Genomic DNA, 22041 nt, shown 5'->3' with positions numbered 1-22041 from the left:
CCCCCAAAACTAGCCAAACCCCAAGTGAAAGAGACAAGACTTTGAAGGAGACAATAAAAGATTTGAACTTTAACCCCTAGCTCCATTTGGGGTGATTACTGAACTGAAAGGAAGGCTGCCTCCAGAGACCCTATGAGAACCCCAACAAGAGAATATTACATTTTAGAGAAGAATATTACATATATGTGATCTTTTAATCAGAATAAAGTCCTGTCCTCAAAGAGCTTCAAAGGAGTGAAGACAATGTTTAAAGTGAAAATGGAATGGATTTGGGGATGGCCCTGGAACTAAGAAAGCTCACTGATCAGAGATAATATAACTGGGTATAGCATTCAAGTTTAACATGAAAAGAAGACACGGATGACCAAGTGCTATGGTTTGGAGGTAGGGAGCAAGGAAGAAAGCAGAGATGTAGGAAGATAGCTTGAAATGATGGCAGACTCAGGAGAAAATTTATGCTTTCAAAGATTTAAGGGGAGATTGTGCCTCTTAGTTTCATAATGACTTGTCCTCATAAGTTTTCCAAGTAAAAGCACTACGTCTCCCCTCTGGAAGGTGATGTTAAATATTATGTTCTCTTTGTTATTTTGCTTAACTGGCTTATTACAAGAAATTTTTTCTCCTTTCCTCCCAATGGGATAGAGTTGGAAGGCAAATATGTTTCTGTTAACTTTTAGATAATCAGAATGGTGGTGGTGGATGGTGGCGATGGGGCTACTACAGATGTAGAATGTTGCATGAACTTTCAGAGGTCACTATTTTGTTAGTTTCACTTGATACAAAACATTTCTCATGAAATGGAAGTAAACTGAAATGTGTGTTATGTAAAAGAAAAAAAATCGATAAATAAAACTTTTTTTGTTTTTTAATCATCAAAGTTTTGTTTGCCCTGCTTCTGCATTAAACGAAAGGTAGATCACAAATGCCACACTTGGTTTTTCTACAAGTCAGATCAGGACTTGTCACTAGCCAAGCACCGGCCAACTCTCGCGAGCGGAGCTCCCATTTCATTGCGAGAGTTGACGAGCCGGAAGTATTGGAGCTTTTGTAGCGAGGAGATGCGCCACTTCCGCTCAAGTTTGACTGGAACCAGAGGAAGGCGGGAGAAGCACTGCTGCTGTCTGGTCGCCCCGGGCCGGAGTGGTCATCTGGCAGTAGCTTCTCCTCCGGTGTGGTGGAGGCGGTCTCTGACGTGAGGCTTGGTTGCTGGACTGGAGGGCGGGGATCTCAAGTTCGGGCCGGTAAGATGCGAGTGGCCGTGACCGGCTGCTGTCATGGAGAGCTGGACAAGATATACGAAACGCTGGCGCTGGCGGAGCGGCGGGGCGGGGGCCCGGCGGACCTGCTGCTGTGCTGCGGCGACTTCCAAGCGGTGCGGAACGAGGCTGACCTCCGCTGCATGGCCGTGCCTCCCAAGTACCGGCACATGCAGACTTTCTACAGGTTAAGTCGGCACCCTTCATGGTGCTTTTTCCTGGAATACTCCTCTTCCACCCCTGTACACTCCCTCTCTCTCGCCCTCATTTCTCTTTTATTTCTTTCTCCTGAGCTTCCTGCCTTCTTCCTTCCGCTCTCCCAACCTCTTTTCCGTGAGCAATTCCTGAGCTTTTCCGTCTTCCTCTTACCCCAAGTTGTAAGTCAAATCTTTGTGGCCAGTGAAAGGGGAATGAGTAGATGTAATGACTTATGCATCACTCTCAGAGTGTCAAGGTCCTCTTTTCGACTAAGCTATAGGGTGCCTTGTAATCAGAAAGTTCCTACTTTTGATACTATCTTTTGTCTCATTTTGTAAGAGCTTAGCACAGTGCCTGGCACATAGTAGGCACTTGATAAATGTTTGTATTGAATTAAATGGATGGACTACCCCGGGGTGAATGACTTAACCTCATTGAGACTCAATTTCTTTAACTGTAAAATGTGGTCAATGATAGCATCCAGTTTATTGGGTTATTTTAGGATTAAAGGGCCATGTAAACTTGAGTTCTTTATTTTACCAAGCAAATCTTAATTACGTTATATATGCTAATCACTTGGATTGTAAAGTGCCTATTTCTGTGTGTACTCTTTAATTTAACAAGTATTTAAGAACTTTATATGTTCGATTTGTAAAAAGAAAAACAAAAAAGTGCTCTGGCTCCATAAAGTTTAGATTAATTTCTCCTTATCCTTAATGCAGATTAAAATACCCTCAAAAAAATACTTCCAATACTTTACCTGATTTCATACTCCAGGATGACCTGTTTTTCATGTATTATTACTTAAGGAATGTTTGAATTGTGTTGCCATTATGGGAAATTTTGTAGTGTATTGGATACATATACATGTACTCTAACATGTAACAATGTCAACAACCTGACAGTATGGGATTGTATAGTGTAATTGACAAATGTATACTTGTGTCCTAGGTATTACTCTGGTGAGAAGAAAGCTCCTGTTCTTACAATCTTCATTGGGGGGAATCATGAAGCCTCCAATCACTTGCAAGAGCTACCTTATGGTGGCTGGGTGGCCCCAAACATATATTACCTAGGTATTTGCTCTTTGTTTTTTGTTATGTGAAGTGATGAGACATATGTATGTATCTTTATATGTACCCTTAGACAAATTCAATAAGTCTGTATTCAGTGGGTGATAGTTACCATCTAGGCAGTGGGACCTAAGGTTATGGATTCAAAGATAAAAGGGTTAAAACTTTTTATGGGCAAGAAAATGTACATGTTCTAGTATGGTAAAGAGATTAGAAATATAACTGGTGTTTTTAGGTTGATTCATTTTTTTTTTTTTTTTTTTTTTTTTTTTTGTAAAGTTAAGTCATATTTTGACTGGAAGAGATCTGCCACTTAGTAACTGTCAATGTCCTTAATTTCCTTATCTATAAAATGGGAATAATAATAATTGGGTGATCTATCTTGTAGGATTTTTTTGAAAATAAAATGAAATCATGTATTCACAAGCTTGCTTTTGCTAAATAAGTAAAGGATGATAATTTTCTCAAGTAAATTTCCTGAAGGACAGTACCTTTTTTTTTTTTTCTCTCCCTGATAGCCCAGCTTGTAAATAGGCGTTGGTTGATTCATTAGTTTTGGTGTTATTGAGCCCTAAGACAAATCAGTTTTGATGAGAATTCCTTAGAAGGCATCCTTTCTTTTTCTTTCATATAAGCCCCAGAAGTTTTGTATTAGGACAAGTTCTTATTTTGAACATCAACCTATGCCAAGATAAAGACCTTGGGAATTTTATGAAATTATGAAATTTTTATTTCTCAGCACATCTTGGTAATAATTTACCTCATGTTTTCATTATTGTTGCTTATTGCTTTTCATTTTAAAACTTATAAGGTAATTTTCTGAGAATGTATTAAGTGGCATTGTGTATTTACACACCACAAACATAATATTAGCTCATTTATTTATAGCTTTGAGGTCATATTTCTTATGTGTAATATTGAAATACATGGGGATTTTATTTGCATGTATAATTTTTCAGGATATGCTGGAGTGGTTAAATTCCGTGGTGTAAGAATTGGTGGAATTTCTGGTATCTTCAAATCTCATGACTACCGCAAAGGTAATGTGACTTCCAAAGTGCCACATAGAAACTTATTGGTAATATAGTATATTTCCTTGTAATATGAACTCTTAAAGCTTTAAAACAAATAAATACAACATAATTGGCAGATTACACATCTTATCCCACAAATCAGTTAATTTTTTAATAGTAGTTTTATAAGACAAAAATGAATCTGTTGTTTGAAAAGTGCCAGAGTCCCAAAATATAAAAGCAAATGTACTGCTAGCAAACAATGATGATGTGTTTTGGCATTTGTGAATTGTCTTGAACACTAGGAAAGTATATTATTCTGGTGATTTAAATGTAACTTATTTCACTTTATTAATTTCAGGACATTATGAGTGCCCTCCTTATGATCAAAACTCAGTAAGAAGTGTATACCATGTGAGAAATATTGAGGTCTTCAAATTAAAACAGGTATGGAAAAAAGATACTAAAACAACCTTAGAAATCATTCTTATAAAAATTAAACTCCCTACAAATTTTTTTAATAATCATATTGGTGCAATGTTTCATAATGTATTATTTGAGAAAACCTATTTGCTTACTAGTATTCCTTTATGTTTTCTCTCTTCAGTTCTACTGTTAATTACACCTTCCTTTTTTTCTGTCTATTCAAATCCAATTCAGTGTTATACTTAGGGGTTTTTTTACCCCAAATGATTTTTCTGATGTTCTGTAGTAATTACTGTCTGTAACACTAATTGGTCAATTAATCCTACATTATTGAAACCTCATAATTTTGCTTTATAATCTTAATTTAAGTCTTGTATATATTATATTGTGAATATAAAATTCACACACACATATAATTTGTTTCTTCTGCAGTTAGAATGTAAATTGCTGGTGGCAGATTCTTTATCTTAGACTTTTTTTAATTGTCTGACATTTCCTAGCATGTGCTCAATAAATGTATGGCAATGATAAACTTCTAAAATACATACTACAAATTTGCACTAGAAGTTATGTGAAAAGCTGATTCAGACTCCTTAGAACAAAGATTTCTATTTGCTTTGAATAGTGACCTTCTTAATGTTAGAGGGCTGTGAGATCTTAATTTAAGTAGCAGTAGATAGAATGGCCAAATGGTTATATGGCTAGGTGAGGCATTATAGAGGAGGAAGTGAGCATCCTGATTTTTAGATTATTAGGTTACTTAAATGTTTTGTCTGTTTTGTTTTACAGCTGAAACAACCTATTGATATTTTCTTGTCTCATGACTGGCCAAGAAGTATCTACCATTATGGCAATAAAAAGCAACTTCTTCAAACAAAATCCTTTTTTCGACAAGAAGTAGAAAACAATACATTAGGAAGTCCTGCTGCTTCAGAGCTTTTACATCATTTGAAACCTACTTATTGGTTCTCTGCCCACCTTCATGTGAAGTTTGCAGCTTTCATGAAACATCAGGTAACGTTTATCAAATATGTAGTTACTATTGCAAACCTTACTTAGAAAGCCTTTTTAATGTCAGTATTAAAAGGGTTTTCCCTCAATACCACAGCTCTTTCAAGAGGAAACTTTGTATTTCACTTATTCAGATTCATTGAGAAGAAATAAATTGACCTAATACCTTGTTTCCTGGTGCCACTTTCTAGACTGATGGATTTACATATTACATACTTTACATAATTACATATTACATATACATTAATTATACACATTCTCTTGGCATGAAATTGATTTATTTATTGTTCCCTGTACACTATTATTCATTTCTTGCCTCCAAATCATTACATAGACTTTTGATCATACTTAGAATGTTCTCTCTCCTCACTTCTTCCTCTTGGAACTTATACCTTGACTCAGGTGACACTTTGTTTAAGAAGACTTTTGTGATTCCCCAAGTTGTCATTCCCTCTCCCCCAGTTCCTTTTAATTACTTTGATAATATTTGATGTATATCTTCTTTACTTTTCTGTGAACATTTTCTGTCCCCTCAGTGAAATGTAATCTCTTTGAGCCTGAAATTCTTGCTTTTGAATTTGTGTCTCTAAAACCAGCACAGTGCCTGGCACAGAATAATTTTGATTTGGGTGGGGAATGGCAGTCACCAGCCTCACACTCCTCCAGAACCATCTGTGTCCAGTGGCCAGACACAGAAGACGTTGAGTGGAGGTGGCCCTGAATGCAATGGAATATCTTTAAGCTAAGATCTTTAACAGGTCTTGGGCACATAATCATTCAGTGATTAAAGCTAAGTAAGAAAGGAATGAGGCAAAGAATGGCCTTTTATACCTAATCAGACCATAATAGAATTTATGAGAGAGAAACAGTTCAGGGAAATCAGCTGACCAACACATCAGTGGAATCTGACATCACATGCAGTATTTCATACCCATAATGCCCCACCTCTCGAAAGAAAGTGCATTTTCTCAGCTCCTGTCCAGGGCCAAAATATATTTTGTAGTTTCATGTTTTTTTTGTTTATTTCTATCCACAATGTTGTAGACATCATATATTTCTAGTTCTGCTTCATTCTGCATTAATTCACCTAAATGTTAATGAGATTTATCTAAATTCTTGACATTCATCGTAGCATAGAAATATCCTGTTACGTATAGATATCATGGCTTATTTAGCCATTTCTAATTAATACCCACCTACCTGCTTTTTAGTAATTAAACTAATTAAATTTAGTAATTAAACCATAATTTTTATTTTCTAGGCCAATGATGGACAGCTGCCAAAAGTAACTAAATTTTTAGCCTTAGACAAATGTCTGCCACACAGAGACTTCTTACAGGTAAAAATGAAATAATATGATTATCTTTTGTAATGTTCATGTACTCAGAATATAAAAAAGGAATTTCATTCATTTATAAAGATCCACATTAATTTTTCTGCAAGAATACATTTATGTCTCTCATAGAGTCAGAAAACTTGGAATCCTGTTTCTCATTCTTACTGGCTGTATGATTGTAGGCAAATCATAACTTCAGTTTCTCTGAGTTTCAGTTTTCATATTTGTAAAATAGTTGTGTAACCTACTTTATGGTATTGTTGAAAAAGAAGAGTTTGTAAAAAAATGTTAAAGTGCTATCTGTAAATGTATGTGAATATGGGCTCATGTTTATATAGGTTTTGTTTAATCTTATTTCTTTTTTCCAAGTCTTTTGTTTTTTACATCACAGTTATTTCTGAATGTTCTCCTCTTTCCACTATATTAAGCTTTCCTTTGTAACAAAGAAAAAGACATTTAAATTTGACATTGACTATAGCTAGATGGTTTTGTGGGTTTTTTTGCATAATTCCAAATAGTTTTCTAGAATGGTTGGATTGATTCACAATTCTGGGAACAGTGTATTAGTGTGCCTAAAAGATGAAATAAAAAATTTGAACTTTTGGGGACAATGATGTGATAGAATAATAAATTCCGAAAAAGTTCTGTTTGGAATCCTAGTTTAGATATTTTGTTATTGCACTTATTTTAAAATACCATATACTATGATCAACATCCTCTTCTGTAGGGAAGAGGCATAGGTGATTGAGAAGCTGTATAATTGAATTGGGAATTATAATTATTATAAAATTTTGGAAATTAAAATTGTTGTTTTAAGTAGTCCTAAAATAAGACGTTGCTTTAGGTAGCCAGAATATTTTTTTAAACGTTAGATAACTATACTATGGTGTAGTACATCTCTACACTTTGATTTCTTTCTTTTGGGTAGTTAATCCTGAGATCAGATCAGATCATTCTGTTCTTCTTTGAGAACAGAAGTATTGTTTATTAAGTAGTTAAAATTAGAGAGCATACTATATTTAATGGTAATAATGTTAAAGTGATTAGATTTTCCTAAAAGTAATCAATTTTTTTACACAGATAATAGAAGTAGAGCATGACTCAAATGCACCTGACTGTTTGGAATATGATCTTGAATGGCTCAGTGTTCTAAAGGCTACTAATAGTCTTGTAAATGTGTCACGAGGCTTATGGAATATGCCAGAAAATAATGGCCTCCATGCAAAGTAAGTTAAATTAGATACTGTATTATTTTATTATTTTATATATGCTTATCTGTGTACATGACATACCCCTTTCCTCTCCATCCCTATCCTTCCAGTAGATTATCAATCCCTTGAAGATTGGGCCTGGCCTTAGTCTTTTTATCCCCACTATCTAACACATGTTAGGAACTTATATACTTATTAAATAGCCATGGTTTTTATTGAAAAGATTTTTTTCTTTCTGATATATGCATAACTTAAAAGTCTAGAATGAGGGGAAATTGTTCTTGAATAATTCTCAAAATAAATTTTTTCTCACTGACCAATGTAAACAAAAAATTCTAATGACATATAGATCAAACCATCTTAAACAGTGGGTTGAGAGCCTATATGAGGTCATGTAATTGAATGTAGTTGTGAAAAAGTTGACAATAGTAAAATATTCTGCTAAGATTTAATTCTTTATGTAAAAATAAACAAGCACATCCAATTATTATGCAAATTTTTCATCTTTAATAAATGACAAAATTACATATATATAATACACACACCAAAGAATTGTTTTAAAATTAATTTCTTTATGATTTATTATCAGTAAATGTTTGATTTATATACCTATATACCCAGAGTCATGTAAAAATTTCTTGGGCAAAAAGGGTACCTGAGTAGAAAAAGTTTAAGAAACTCTGATATAGATACCATCTAAAAGGAAAGTTAGGAGCTTACCATCACATATATAGTTTTTTGTTTGTTTGTTTGTTTTTGCTGAGACAATTCAGGTTAAATGACTTGCCCAGGGTCACACATCTAGGAAGTATTAGGTATCTGAGGTCAGATTTGAAATCGGGTCCTACTGACTTCAGGGCTGGTGCTTTACTTACTGCGCCATGTGGTTGCCCCCACATACATGTTTTTAAAAGTCACTTGTAACTAAAGCATTCTAGAAGAAAGACTTTTCTTATTCTGGAATGACATGGACTTGTCTATCATCAGTTAGAGATAGCTTTCTAGAATAAATTCTTCCATCTCTGTCTGTACCTCCAACAGTTGGCATTAAGTGACTTGTCCAGGTCACAAAGCTAATAAGTGTCAATAAATGAGGCCACATTTGAACTCATATCTTCCTGACTCAAGGGTGGGTGTTCTATCCACTATACCACCTACCTGCCTCCAGAGTAAATTGTTTTTAAAATTATCTTAACAAAATTGAATTTATTTTCTATTTGTGAGCTGAAAATTATTTTTTTAATTTCCTATTTTGTATTGTTTAATTTTATCAAGATAAAAATAAATAATGCTTTTTCTCCCTAACATTTCTAGGTGGGATTATAGTGCAACAGAAGAAGCAATGAAAGAGATATTAGACGAAATGAACCATGACCTCAAAGTGCCATGTAACTTCAGTGTGACAGCTATATGCTATGATCCCAGCAAGCCCCAAAAGCACATGGAATTAGTTCATAGGATCAGTCCTCAGACCACGGAGTTTTGTGCCCAACTTGGCCTCACTGATATTAATAATAGAATTCAACAGGTGATAGAAGAAAGTTCATTGCGTGGAGATTATGATGAGGAAGTGGACAGTAATGGATCAGGAGAGGAACCAAGTGAATATAACACAGATAATTCTGTTCTGTCTTCCTCTATTAACCCAGAAGAAATAATGCTGGATGACGATGATGAGGGTGAAGATAGTATTACAGGTCTACCTGGTGATGTTAGTACTCCCTCAGTAGAGCCCTCGCTTGATCATCACCCTTCTGATTTTTCAACAAGCTTCTCTGACATTAGGATCTTACCAGATTCCATGGTAGTATCTTCTGATGATACAATGAATTCCACAAATGAACTGGAGAAATCTAGTGAAAATCAGGAATCAGAAGAAGGGAAGAACTTAAATGAGAGATCCATTAAAAGACTAAGTGATGAAACTGGAAATGGAAACCATTTACAAAAGAAAATTAAGAGAAGGAATCAAGCTATCTATTCTGCAGAGGATGACAGTAATGTAGAATAAAAGAAATGGGAGACTTTACATAAACTTTGTTTTATACAGAATAAATTGTAGTATATACAATCATTTTATTTTTTGTAGTGGATGTCATTGAATTTGACTCTTTGTATCTGGACTTAATTTTGGTCAGTGGAATCAATACATAAAATTTTAATATTTGTTTCTGGTTGAAGGGAGGCTAGGTGTGGTCTCTGTTTAACTTCTTGTATATTCCAGATTAAATTCTTTTTTTCTAAAAACAAAAATATATGAACAATTTTATTTTTTGCCATTCTCAGCTTACTTTTAATAAACTTGAGCTGTGCAAAAATAAGCTTATTGTTTAACTAAGTTGAAAAAACATTAAGAAGAGTGTTGAGTTAAATTGAAGAGGTTAGATAATTTTTAGGGTAAACTCATAAATCTGAGAAATATTAGACATAGAATTAAGGGTATAGTAAAAACGGTACTGGATTTGCATTTAGGACTTGCTTGAGGCATGAGTAGAAGTTCCACTTGTTTGTTACTGTGAACAAATTACGTAGCATCTCTTAGGCCATGTTCCCTCACCTAAAATGAGGCGTTCACGTACACTATCTCAAGGTGGTGGTGGTGGTTTTTTTTTTTTTTTTTTTTGCTGAGGCAATTGGGGTTAAGTGATTTGCCCAGGGTCACATAGCTAGGAAATATTAACTATCTGAGGCCAGATTTGAACTCAGGTCCTCCTGACTTCAGGCTGGGGCTCTATCCACTGCGCCACCTACCTGCCCCTCAAGGTTGTTTTTGAAGAAAGCATTTCATAAAACTATAAATGTCTCTAACTACTACTAATGGGGCCCCTATCTCTACCTGCTGTATAATCTAAAATGCTCCTCCATTGTGCTGGAGGACGGTTCTGTCTGACACTACTTGGATCTTATTTCTGTTCAGTACTGGGCTAAGCATTGCTCTCTTTCTGGGAATATCTAGTAGGACTAGAGCCTTAACTAAAAAACTAGTTGAAATAACAATCAAAGTTGTAGAATGTCAGTTAAGTCCAAGCTGTATAAATGTGATCTATTTCATAGTTGAGGAAAGAGGGCTTAAAGAAAATTAAGTTCAGTGAGTAATGTGGGCTCACACAGTAAGTGTTCAACATGTTACATATGCAAGTCTCCCGACAAGTATACCCCTCTGTTGTGCTGTCTTAGGATTTTGGAACTCAATGAAATTAATTGAAAGGAGTAAGTGTGAAAGTTTAGATTTGGATCTAACTAGTAAATAATGCTTCCTCTAGCTTCCACCCCTTCCTATTAGCCTGGGATCATGAGAGAGGTAAGTAAGGTTTTGGTCGCCCTCTATTGCAGATTGTTGGGGATTAGAGGTTTTTACTTATATAAAGATGTAGAGAGAAGATACTGATGTTCATAATGAAACTAGGAAGATGGAGCCTAATGAAAGAAGAAATTGAATCCCAATTCTAAAGGTTGAAAGAGAAAACAGATTTGGCTCACTGCCTAATAGAATAGTTGAGGTGATCCTAATTAGCCAAAACGTGCTCAGTGTCCTCAAGAATTGTAGGATTTTATGAAGTTCATTTGCATGTAATAAATTAACCTTGTACTTTGATCCTACTGTCATCAAATGTTGGGAAAATCTCCATATATAACTCATTTCCCCAGTTAAAAATTCCCTGCTAGTATAGTATGATTCAAGAAGGAAATAGATTAGGTTCATTATTTCAAAATACTGGAAAATAATAGAATACAGCATGATGACACAGAACCCAAGACTTGGAATCAGAAAGATCTAAGTTTGAATCTCAGACACTTCTTATGTAACCCTGAGAAAATCGGTCATTAAAGTTGTCACAACCTTTCTGTGTCTCAGTTTCCTTATCTATCAAATCAGGATAATAGCATCTAGCTCACAGGGTTATTCTGAGGATCAAATGAGTTAACATATAAAATGCTTTGCAAACCTAAAGTTCTATAAAATATTAATGGTAAACGTGGGAATCAAAAATTTTAGTCAAATTTTTAAAATCCAGGTCTCCTTATGCTGTGCTTTAAAGTGGAATGCTACTAAGTCACAGAATATGTCATTCTAGGACACTGAAAGCAGAAGTGGCAAGTAATAAAAATCCAGGCTTGTCTAATGCAGTTACCCAAGCTAGTACCATCTCTAGGTAGGTATAGGGCCCAGACCAATGATAATGTATGTTATTGCCCTCTCATGCCACTCTCTTTTGTTCCCTAATGTTTTTATATGCATGAAATCTGGCTAAAATAAATTGCAAAGGCAATTTAGAAGGGCCAAAGAAAGCATAAAAAAGTAGTCTGAAAAGTATATAAAGGAGATTATAGGAGTCCTGGATGCTTTTCCCTAGTGAATGAAAGAACATTTGTTTAATGCTAGCTATATATGAAGCCCTATGCTAAGTGGGGGTTATAGATTATATAATCTGTTATCTTAATGAATTCACATTCTAATGGGGAGGCAACACATGTACAAGGTTTCAACTGCAAGTCAGGTAGAAAAGGACCCTTGATCCTTAGGATACAGTAGCAGAACAAATGGTAAAGTATTTTGTTTAACTTCTTAGTACTAAAACCATATCCATTTCTGATGATGAACCATTTAACATGACAAGGGTTTGGGTAGAAAAAGCTTTCTTTTCTAGGTCTTCAGGAATACAGCATCTCTCTCTCTTTTTTAATAATAACTTTTTATTGACAGAACCCATGCCAGGATAATTTTTTAATAACGTTATCCCTTGCACTCACTTCTGTTCCGATTTTCCCCCTCCCTCCCTCTCCACCCCCTCCCCTAGATGGCAAGCAGTCCTATATATGTTAAATATGTTGAAGTATATCCTAGATACAAAATATGTATGCAGAACTGAACAGTTCTCTTGTTGCACAGGGAGAATTGGATTCAAAAGGTAAAAATAACCCAGGAAGAAAAACAAAAATGCAAATAGTTTACATTCATTTTCCAGTGTTCTTTCTTTGGATGTAGCTGCTTCTGTCCATCATTTATCAATTGAAACGGAATTAGGTCTCTTTGTCAAAGAAATTCACTTCCATCAGAATACATCCTCATACAGTATCGTTGTTGAAGTATATAATGATCTCCTGGTTCTGCTCATTTCACTTAGCATCAGTTCATGTAAGTCTCTCCAAGCCTCTCTGTATTCATCCTGCTGGTCATTTCTTACAGAACAATAATATTCCATAACATTCATATGCCATAATTTACCCAGCCATTCTCCAATTGATGGGCATCCATTCACTTTCCAGTTTCTAGCCACTACAAACGGCTGCCACAAACATTTTGGCACATACAGGTCCCTTTCCCTTTTTTAGTGTCTCTTTGGGGTATAAGCCCAATAGAAACACTGCTGGATCAAAGGGTATGCACAGTTTGATAACTTTTTGGGCATAATTCCAGATTGCTCTCCAGAATGGTTGGATTCATTCACAACTCCACCAACAATGCATCAGTGTCCCAGTTTTCCCACATCCCCTCCAACAATCATCATTATTTTTTCCTGTCATCTTAGCCAATCTGACAGGTGTATAGTGGTATCTCAGAGTACAGCATCTCTTTCTTTACAAGGATTGATTCCTGAGGCTGCACTGGAAGCAAGGTTGGTAGTATGAGGGATGTTGATACTCCTAAATTCATAGTCCTGGGATAGGTCCAATCTGGTTTGAGTGGAGGTAGTAGTCAGTATAGTGATGGAAGTTTGATTTACCTGAGATGTCATGCTACCCCCTGTATCTCTTCCTCAGGGTACTTTGTTGCTTTAGCAGCTTGCCTGCTCCTTTGGATGATAGTTGGTTGGCAGCTGGGGATGGCTGGCCCCTTTTCCATAATGGTTGCTTCTTTGGATGATGATCTTTTAACTGACAGACCTCAAACCTATTGGTAAGTTAGGTACCTAACAAACTGAGGTTGACAACTTTGTGTAACTCTACCTCACTTAAATCCAATTCACCTCTGGGTCAAGACATCATCCATGAAGTCCTTGGTCTTCAAAACTGAAGGACAAATAACAGCAATGGGGGCTGGCTTCAAAGCAGGATCAGTGGTCAGAGGGCATGGGGAATACTTGTGTGTTTTAAGCTCTTAGATTTACCTGCCTATCAAAGACAGTGAAGCAGTAGATGGTGGTGGTGGTGAATGATGAATCCATTCTCTATAGTAGTTGCTCCTCTTGATGATGGCTAAAAGGGACAGACTGGAAGCAAGGCTGATGATCAGAGGGGCAATGCTTTTCCCAGCACTATTGGGTCCAGGGTGATCTCCATCAAGATCTGGTGAGAGGTGGTCAAGGTGATGGTGGATAGACTTGCCTGGTACATGGACACTTTTTATCTCTCCCTCAGGATGCCTTGCTTCATCTAGGCTGGTTTGCTACTCCGGCAATGCTTCTAGTATTGATAGGAATTACCTTACTCAGCTCATCCAATACCACTGACCATTCTCAGCAGTGCCAGCTTCCCCTAATGAAGAAGTGGAAAACCTTTTTTTCTGCCAAGGGCTATTTATAATGATATTTATAATATCATTCATGGGTTATACAAAATTATCAACTTACAGAACTTAAGCAATGGGAAGTTGTTGTACCCAACTTTCAGTTCATCATTGCCTGTAGTTGCCTTGGTAAGATCAGACCAAATGATTTCTCAGGCCTTATATGGTCTGAGGGCCAGACATTCCTCACTCCTGTCCTAAAAGTATTCCTTACCCCTGCCTTAAAGCATTAGACGCATGACTATCATCCTGATTTGTTATATTCTGGGAATAGTTCTGATGTTTAGCTAAAGTCACGTAATTATAATTTACTTATGACAAATATGTTTGAAATTCCTTCACATAGGTCTTCAACTACCAGATGGACAATTATTGAGGTAATTGTAAATGAGATTCCTGTATAGATATAGATTTGACTACATAGTCTTTGAAGTACCTTCCTATTCTGAAATTCTGTGATTCTCTAATTAAACAATTTAAATTTTAGAGTTATATGTAAGAAAATGATGATTCATTTTGAATAAACTTTTTCCATTTTGCCTACCTCCTATCCCTTCCCACAATTCTTTTACATAGATTTCTTAACCAAAGGAACAAAAAGGAAAATCAGAATTTACTTGGTTTCTTTTAAATTTTTTTGCTAATTTATTTTTATCTCATTTTGATTTTCTTTTAGATCCCAAGTATGTTGAAACTTATGGCAACCTATACTTCTGAAATCAGAAAATGTTCTGTGTTTCATCTGCTCCAGAAAAGATGAATCTGGGACTTGAAAAGTTTCTGCCAGGAAGGAAAAACCAAAGATTCTTTGGTTTTTAAAAAATTAGCAAAATTCTTAACCCCCTTCCCCCAACCTTTCCTCTATAATTCTATTAATTGCACAAAAGACTTCATGGTATTTCCTGTCAGACCTACAAGGATTTCAAATAATTAAATTTACTCATTTGTTCCCCTATCATGTGTTCTTCCTTCATCTTTTGAAGAGGAACTATATAACACCTCTTTAAACTTTGTCATCAAACTTTTTAAGGTTGAACCAAGGGTTTGATTAGGCTTCTTCTGGGACCTCTTCTCTGCCTTCCTATCCTCACTCTAATTTTATCAATACAAAATCTTAAAAAATAGAATAATATGTGAACAAACAGAGTCATCTCATGAGAAAACACCAGCTACATTGGAGGTTTTGTAAATAAGGTCACAGACTGGTGGTATAATCGAAAAGAGAAAATGATGGCATCCTAAAGAATTATCAAATCTTAACAAAAGAACAGAATCATTTTTCCCAGTGAGGGAAGGCAATGTAATATAGAAAAAGACTTCAAAGTACATCCAGTCCAATAGTTTTCTATGCAATTTTTGTATACAAGAATTGGCGAATGAGGTTCTAGTTCTGTCGCTGATTTTATGACCTTTATCAATTCTTTTTTGCAGTGCTTCAGGAAAGGTGACCAGTTTTGGAAAGGAACTTAAAAGTCAACCAATCCAAAGATTTCCTATGAATTGCAAAATATGTGAAGTCTGTGAAATGGTGAATAACAGATGTTATGAAAAGTGCTGAAAATGAAAAGGTGCCAAGTATTGCATAACAGGCTATTTTCATTTAAAATATTACATCATGTGGTCTTTATTAATGTAAACTAAACACACTACTCTTTGTCCCAGCATCTGACTTGAGGTGAAGTGAATAGGTAATATGGATAAGATATCATGCTGGATGTTTGTTTTTCCTTGTTAATAACTGAATGCTGGAACAAGTATATCAATGTTTCCTGCTAAATGAACATATTAAAAACCGGAACTACAGTGCTAAAAGCTTTGAAGATAAATAGAGCAGTGTTGAGTCTTTCAACTCTTTGAGCAATTTGAATTCAACAAAGCTACCTTAGAGATCTCTTTAGCTTTTCCTTTTTCATACATCCTAAACAAAACCTGAACTGCTTCCATCTTAGGTGTGTTGTTTGCCAATTAGGAAAGTTGTGGACGTTTCCATTTGGAATTCTGACTGCTTTCATACTTTTGCTGTAGTCTTTGCTAAATTATATTGTTATTTTGAAAAACAATGAGCTATTATTAACTGTTGTCTCCTCAAATCCAGAGAGGCTTTAATAAAGCCCATATCTGCTGAAACTGTAACATATTAGAGGTTCTAATTCTTTGAGATTTGGAGTTTGGAATATGCAGAAGTGTGGAGTATCTTTTAGTAGTTTGGGCATTACAATTCACTGGCATGATGTCACCAATTGGTTGGCTGCTTAGGAGCAGCAAATTGTTCTTTGGCTGGTGACTTTTAGCTCAAGTACTACAGTGGGACTTGGGTGGATTGATCTCAATGATCAGCAGGTACAAGATGATGACATCTATCTATCATCATGGTAATAGGTACTATAAGAGTCATTGGAGGTAGTTTTGTTCTACATTGGCCATTATTTCAACATTTTTAGTTGCTCAACTCGATGAATGCTGAGACTATGCTGCTTTGGATATTTGATCAGATTGAATATTTTCTAATAGCTTTTGATCCCAACATTTTATTCTACTTTATCTAGATTACATATGTCTTACTAAAGGTCATGGGAAAATAAGGCAAAATAATAATAGCTAATAAACACTTCTATAGTGCATACTATGTGTTGGGCAATATTATAAGCACTCTACAATTATTATCTCATTTGGTCTTCACGATAACTTTGAGAGGTAAGTGCTATTTATTGTTCCCATTTTATAGATGAGTAAACTGAGGCTAGCAGAGGTTGAGTTCTGTTCACACAGCTTGTAAGTATCTGAGGCCAGATTTAAACTCTATCCTTTGGGCCACTTGGCTGCTATATAGTATTTATGCATATTTTCATATAAATTCTCTAATGAGGATCTCTATCTCCATTGTACTAGAGATAATGCTTTAAGTCTTTAAGTATTTTGTTGATGACAGTGCAGCATTAGATCTGTGAACCATTCTATTCTCTTAGTATGTGACCATCTTGCTTTTTTTCTGGTTATATATATATCCTTAATGACAACTTTAACACCATTTCTTGTACATAAATCACCACTACAAACTTTCTATAACGTAGTTATACTTATCACACATCTTTTCATTGTCCTTATGGACACTCACAATTTTAATTATTGATATTGTGATATAATGAGATCTTAGATACTCACCTTTCTGAGCTTTTGAATTTTACAAGATTAGAATCTCCTTCACTTAGAATGGAAAAAAACAAATATAGAGGACAAGAACCAAAATCATTTGGGAAGGGTCACATGGTCTTAGCAAAGAGAAGTTCCCAAGGCCATCTCTTTTTAATTAAGGTCCATTATTGGACCCAGTCACTGGATACATGATGATTCAAAGTACTTCAAATCATCAGAGGGATGTAGAGAACTAGGCTAAGGTTGATTCAAGCCTTTTTCAACATCCATTCTTCCCCAGTTATGGCAACTCAAGGCAGTCTGAAAAGGCTTCTTATTATCACAGTTAACAGAACAAAAGGAATTACAAAATGTCTACATAGGCTGTACTGTCTTTAAGGCATATTCATTTCATGTAATCACAATATTCTTAGAAGCAGCATTTCAGCCCCTCCATATGGTGACTGTTAGAAGGTGCAGTGTACATGCTCTAGAACCCTGTAACATTGGTATTCTTTGCTTAATATCAATGAAAGAATATTACCATTGAAAAGATTGATCTTTGTCCAAGAACATCTTGGAATTACTGAAAGCATTGTCTTTAAAAAAAAAAGGATTTTAAATTCTTTCTTTCTTTCTTTCTTTCTTTCTTTCTTTCTTTCTTTCTTTCTTTCTTTCTTTCTTTCTTTCTTTTTCTTTTCTTTTTTTTCTTTTTTTTTTTTTTTCTTTTTCTTTTCTTTTTCTTTTTCTTTTTCTTTCTTTCTTTTTCTTTTTTTTTTGCTGAGGCAGTTGGGGTTAAATGATTTGTCCAGAGTCACACAGCTAGGAAGAGTTAAGTGTTTGAGATCAGATGTGAACTTAGCTCCTTCTGACTTCAGGGCTGGTGCTCTATCCACTGGGTCACATAATTGCCTCTAATTTTTTCTTTTTACATTGAATATCATATCTGTGGATCTCTTTTTGAATTACTTAAATAAAATTTCAACAACAGCAAGGAACTGTTTGCTTTGGCTTATTCTTAGTGAACCCATACTGGTTCCTTTTGATCACCACTTCCTTCCATTTTTTAAAAACAAATCATACATCTAATAAGATTACAGAATTTCAGCATGGGACAACATTAGATTTATAAGGTACAATTTATAGGTTGGAAGGTATTTGGCCAACTCTCATCTTCTCTTACTTCTTCCATCCTCCACAATTCTCCAGTATGAATGATTTTGTAAATACAATTGCAAATTATTTCAGTATCTTGGGAAATATTGAAGTATCTTTACCTCTACTTATGACTGTTTTTTCACTCTATTACAGACATATCTTTCAAGCACACAGTCCCATAGCATTATTCCTTTTAATTTTTAGGAAGAGGAGCTGTTCACAATCCGATATGGTGGTATAGATGGTTCCAGTTAGAATTTTTAAATTACTTAAGAAATGGTGGGGTCTGTAACTCATTTGCTTTGGGAATGTGCACCTTGGAAGTGGATGCTAGACCCAACCAATCTGGGCATTATTTGAGGTTGGTGACCCATCAGCTGTATTCTGGAGGCCAGAGCATTTTAAGATCGTTATTATGACATTAGAGCAAAAAGTGTCAAATATGCAGCCTTCTGGCCATGTGGCCTGCAACATTCCCAAGTGTGGTTGCAACCAGACTGAAACATAATTGGAAAATATTTAATAAATTGAAGTGCAACAAAACAAAGATAACATTACATTTTAAAATGAAGTCAATATATGGCAGCAGGGATTCTTAAGCATGTCTTCTATATGGATTAGTGACTCTTTTTTCTATTTGAATTTAATACCAGGTAAGTGTTCATCTTGGGAGTTGAAGTCAGGAAGGATGCTTTTTTTAGGCCAATTGTCTTCCAACAGGTAATACAGATGTTCTAAGCAGATAGACTTGAACTGGAGTGGGGTTTGGCTGTTCTTTTTTATCTATTGTTTCTGTGTTAATTAGTTGTTATGGAAATTCTTAAATCAATTCCATTATCTTTAGTAAGAACTGGTCACTTCTGAAGAAAGATGTCAACTCACAATTGGTTGACTGGGAAATGGTGGTGTTATTCTGATAAAAACTGAAAGTGGGGAGAGAAATGCCATGTCCATCCAACCTCTTGATCCTAGCACATTTTGTATCCTCCTTGTTCTCTACTACATTGCTTTGCACACTTCAAAATGTTACTTTCAGTTTATTTTAATCCAATGATTACTTTAAAGAAGAGGAAATCTGAATGAAGAGAGGTTATGCAATTTTCTCAAAATTACCATACCCTAGGTGGAAAGTAGCAAAGTTGACATTTGAGTCCATACCTTCTGATTCTAGAGCCAGTGCTTTTACTATGGCTGCCATTGGAAGTCCAAGCTTCTTGAGCGGATATATATGTAGATGCTTTGATTTTTGCCCTCCCTCCAGAATAAAGTGAGCAGAATTGTGGGACTGTGCTTGTGCTCACACTATAATTAGCCTGGAAAGCTTTATGTCTGCACTGTAGGGGAAAGATTGGGATGAAGACATATCTTAGGATCATTCTTGATAGGACTGTTCAGTCAGTGCTTTGTTGGTATAACCTTCAATAATTCAGGATTCTAAGCTCATTGAAAGTAGAAAGTGTTCCCCCCCCCCGACTTTCTTTGTATTCATAGTGCTTAGAATATAGTAAACATTTCATAAATGTTTATTGATTGACTGACCTATATGTCCCATGGAGTCTTCAGCATTTTAGCATGTTGTTGAATTTAGTCCTCTATATCTGGTTGGGACAGGGAGAGAAGCATCCGGACTACCTAAGTGTGGGGTAGCTTGTCTCCACAAGATTGACCAAAAGTTAATGAATATTTTTGGCCACAGTAGCTAACTGTGTCAGAAAGGAATTTCCTCAAGATATGGAGTTAGGCTAATAATAACTTGACATACATTGGAAAGCAATCAAACACCATGTTTTGTTAAACATTCTCCAGACTAAATAATCACAACTACTCTAACTACTTCTGGCAGATCCCATAAGATTGAATTTGATGTTTTCATCTTCATCTTCCAATGGGTTATAGGATGTTAGATCTGGAAAGGACCTTCTCAGCTATTCCAATTATCTAATTTTTACAGATGAAGAAGATCTATTTGATGCCTAAAAAAGGGAAATAACACAGGTTATTGAGGTTACACAGCTAATAAGAACAAAGCTAGATCAGAAGCCAAGCCTGACTCCAAATCTAATATTCTGTTTCAGTAGACTATGTCCTGCCACTTTGGGAAAGGGAGGAGCTTGGAGGGAACTTTTGCATTTAGCTAGAGATTGCTATCCCGGATTTGTTTCCTTAGCTTTATTGCTTTGGAACTTTGGGTAGTGGCTTATCAAAAAGGAGAACAGGAATAAAAACTATTCTCATTTGCAGCAAGATTCCAAATTCTGACACATTGTACATTCCTGCTTTTGAAGGTAGGTGTTTTGTTTTTTTCTAATCTTGCTTCTTTCAGGGTTTTATAATATGGAATATAATAATTAATTTTTAAAAAGCTTCAGAGGACTAGTACTTCTGCTGTCCCTAAAGTTAGTCAATTTTGATTTCTGTAAACTTTATTGATAGGTATAGATTTTGTCTAATTTAGATAGGAAATGTTTGAGTATTTATCTAGATTGAAGTGATAGATAATTCTATAGAACCACTGAATCACAGAATGTTAGAATCAGAAATAGATAGCTCCTATTTATTTTACAAATAGTCAGTTCAAAGATTTGCAGAATATTGATAGATTTCATTAAATCAATTCTGAAATATTCAATTCTATATCAAAACACTATTTGGAGGCTGAAAATTGTTTTTTTTTAAATAGATTTTATATAGGTATACTTCATACTCTTTATTCTGCCTTTCTCCAGGAATGACCAGTTCAATTTCATTTATAGAGACATATTTCAAAGAAGAAGCAAAGTCAAAGCTTCTCTAGAGTTAATAAATAAGTTATACAACTGATTTAAAAATGTTGAAATGGTCTTCTCCAGACATTTTACTGTACTAACTAGTAAAATCTTTAAATGGGAAGAAAGAGGACAAACAAAATTAAGATTCCCCAATCAAGAGAGAAAATACATTTTAGATAATCATACTTCTAGTTCACAATTCTATAGTGTAGTGATACACTTTCTTTTCACAAACTTTTCAAAAGTTTTTTTTGAGAAAACTAGTCTTAAAGGTAAGTAAACTGAGGTTCTCTGTCACATAGCTAATAGCAAAATTGGAGATTCAAACAGATATTTTTCCTACTAGCTATGTGATTTGGGGCAAATCAAACAGTCTCTTAAAATTTTTTTCCTTATCTATAAATAGTACCACCTATTTTACCCAGTTGTTGTGAAAAGCAAATGAAATAGTTTATAAAAGATATCACAAAAACGTAAAAGCACCATATAAATATGGGATATTTCTGTTACCAAAATTGACACTGTTTTCTTGTTTTCATCTTTTTTTGATGGAGTTTTGAGCAAAACAATTCAAAGATGTCAAAGTCTAGCTATTATGCTTCAATATTTAATGTTCTGTGAGTGATTGCACAAGAGAACAAAAATGACTATTTTTTTTGACAATTGAATAAGAACACTGGAATTGAAGTTCATCTTCTATAGAATAATTGAAAATATCCTTGGAACTAACCTATTAGCAGATAGGGATAACATATATCTTTTCTTGTATCTTCTTGGCTTTGATTTCTTTTGCTAAATTTTTATATTTTGAGAGCTTTTCTTTCCATGTGATTTGGAGACAATGAATCCATGGTAAAAACTTTTTTAAAAATGTTGATCTTAAATTTTGATAGATTGATGTCATGTTTGAGCAGTTGTGGATAGCACCTACAATGATAAATTGACTCCAGA

General features: G+C 35.0%; 1 protein-coding gene across 1 annotated transcript; it reads left to right on the top strand.

Moving 5' to 3' along the window:
- Positions 1 to 1077: 1077 nt before the first annotated feature.
- On the top strand, positions 1078 to 9777 carry DBR1 (debranching RNA lariats 1). Its single transcript, XM_051985613.1, has 8 exons — positions 1078 to 1443; positions 2406 to 2530; positions 3487 to 3567; positions 3902 to 3987; positions 4756 to 4980; positions 6239 to 6316; positions 7394 to 7539; positions 8839 to 9777. Exons 1-8 carry the CDS (start codon positions 1247 to 1249, stop codon positions 9533 to 9535), a joined length of 1635 nt encoding a protein of 544 aa, XP_051841573.1. The 5' UTR covers positions 1078 to 1246; the 3' UTR covers positions 9536 to 9777.
- Positions 9778 to 22041: the final 12264 nt, after the last annotated feature.

The sequence above is a fragment of the Antechinus flavipes genome, chromosome 3 (genome assembly GCF_016432865.1).
Source record: "Antechinus flavipes isolate AdamAnt ecotype Samford, QLD, Australia chromosome 3, AdamAnt_v2, whole genome shotgun sequence".
Classification (NCBI taxonomy): Eukaryota; Metazoa; Chordata; class Mammalia; order Dasyuromorphia; family Dasyuridae; genus Antechinus; species Antechinus flavipes.
Note: the sequence above shows the minus strand (reverse complement) of the source record. Positions and strands in the feature narration are given on the sequence as shown.

Bases quoted from the DNA above. Each gene is read 5' to 3' on its own strand.
- DBR1 (XM_051985613.1), top strand. From the start codon at position 1,247: ATGCGAGTGGCCGTGACCGGCTGCTGTCATGGAGAGCTGGACAAGATA. The intron at 1,444-2,405 runs GTTAAGTCGGCA...CTTGTGTCCTAG, and splicing joins CACATGCAGACTTTCTACAG to GTATTACTCTGGTGAGAAGA. The intron at 3,988-4,755 runs GTATGGAAAAAA...TTTGTTTTACAG, and splicing joins AGGTCTTCAAATTAAAACAG to CTGAAACAACCTATTGATAT.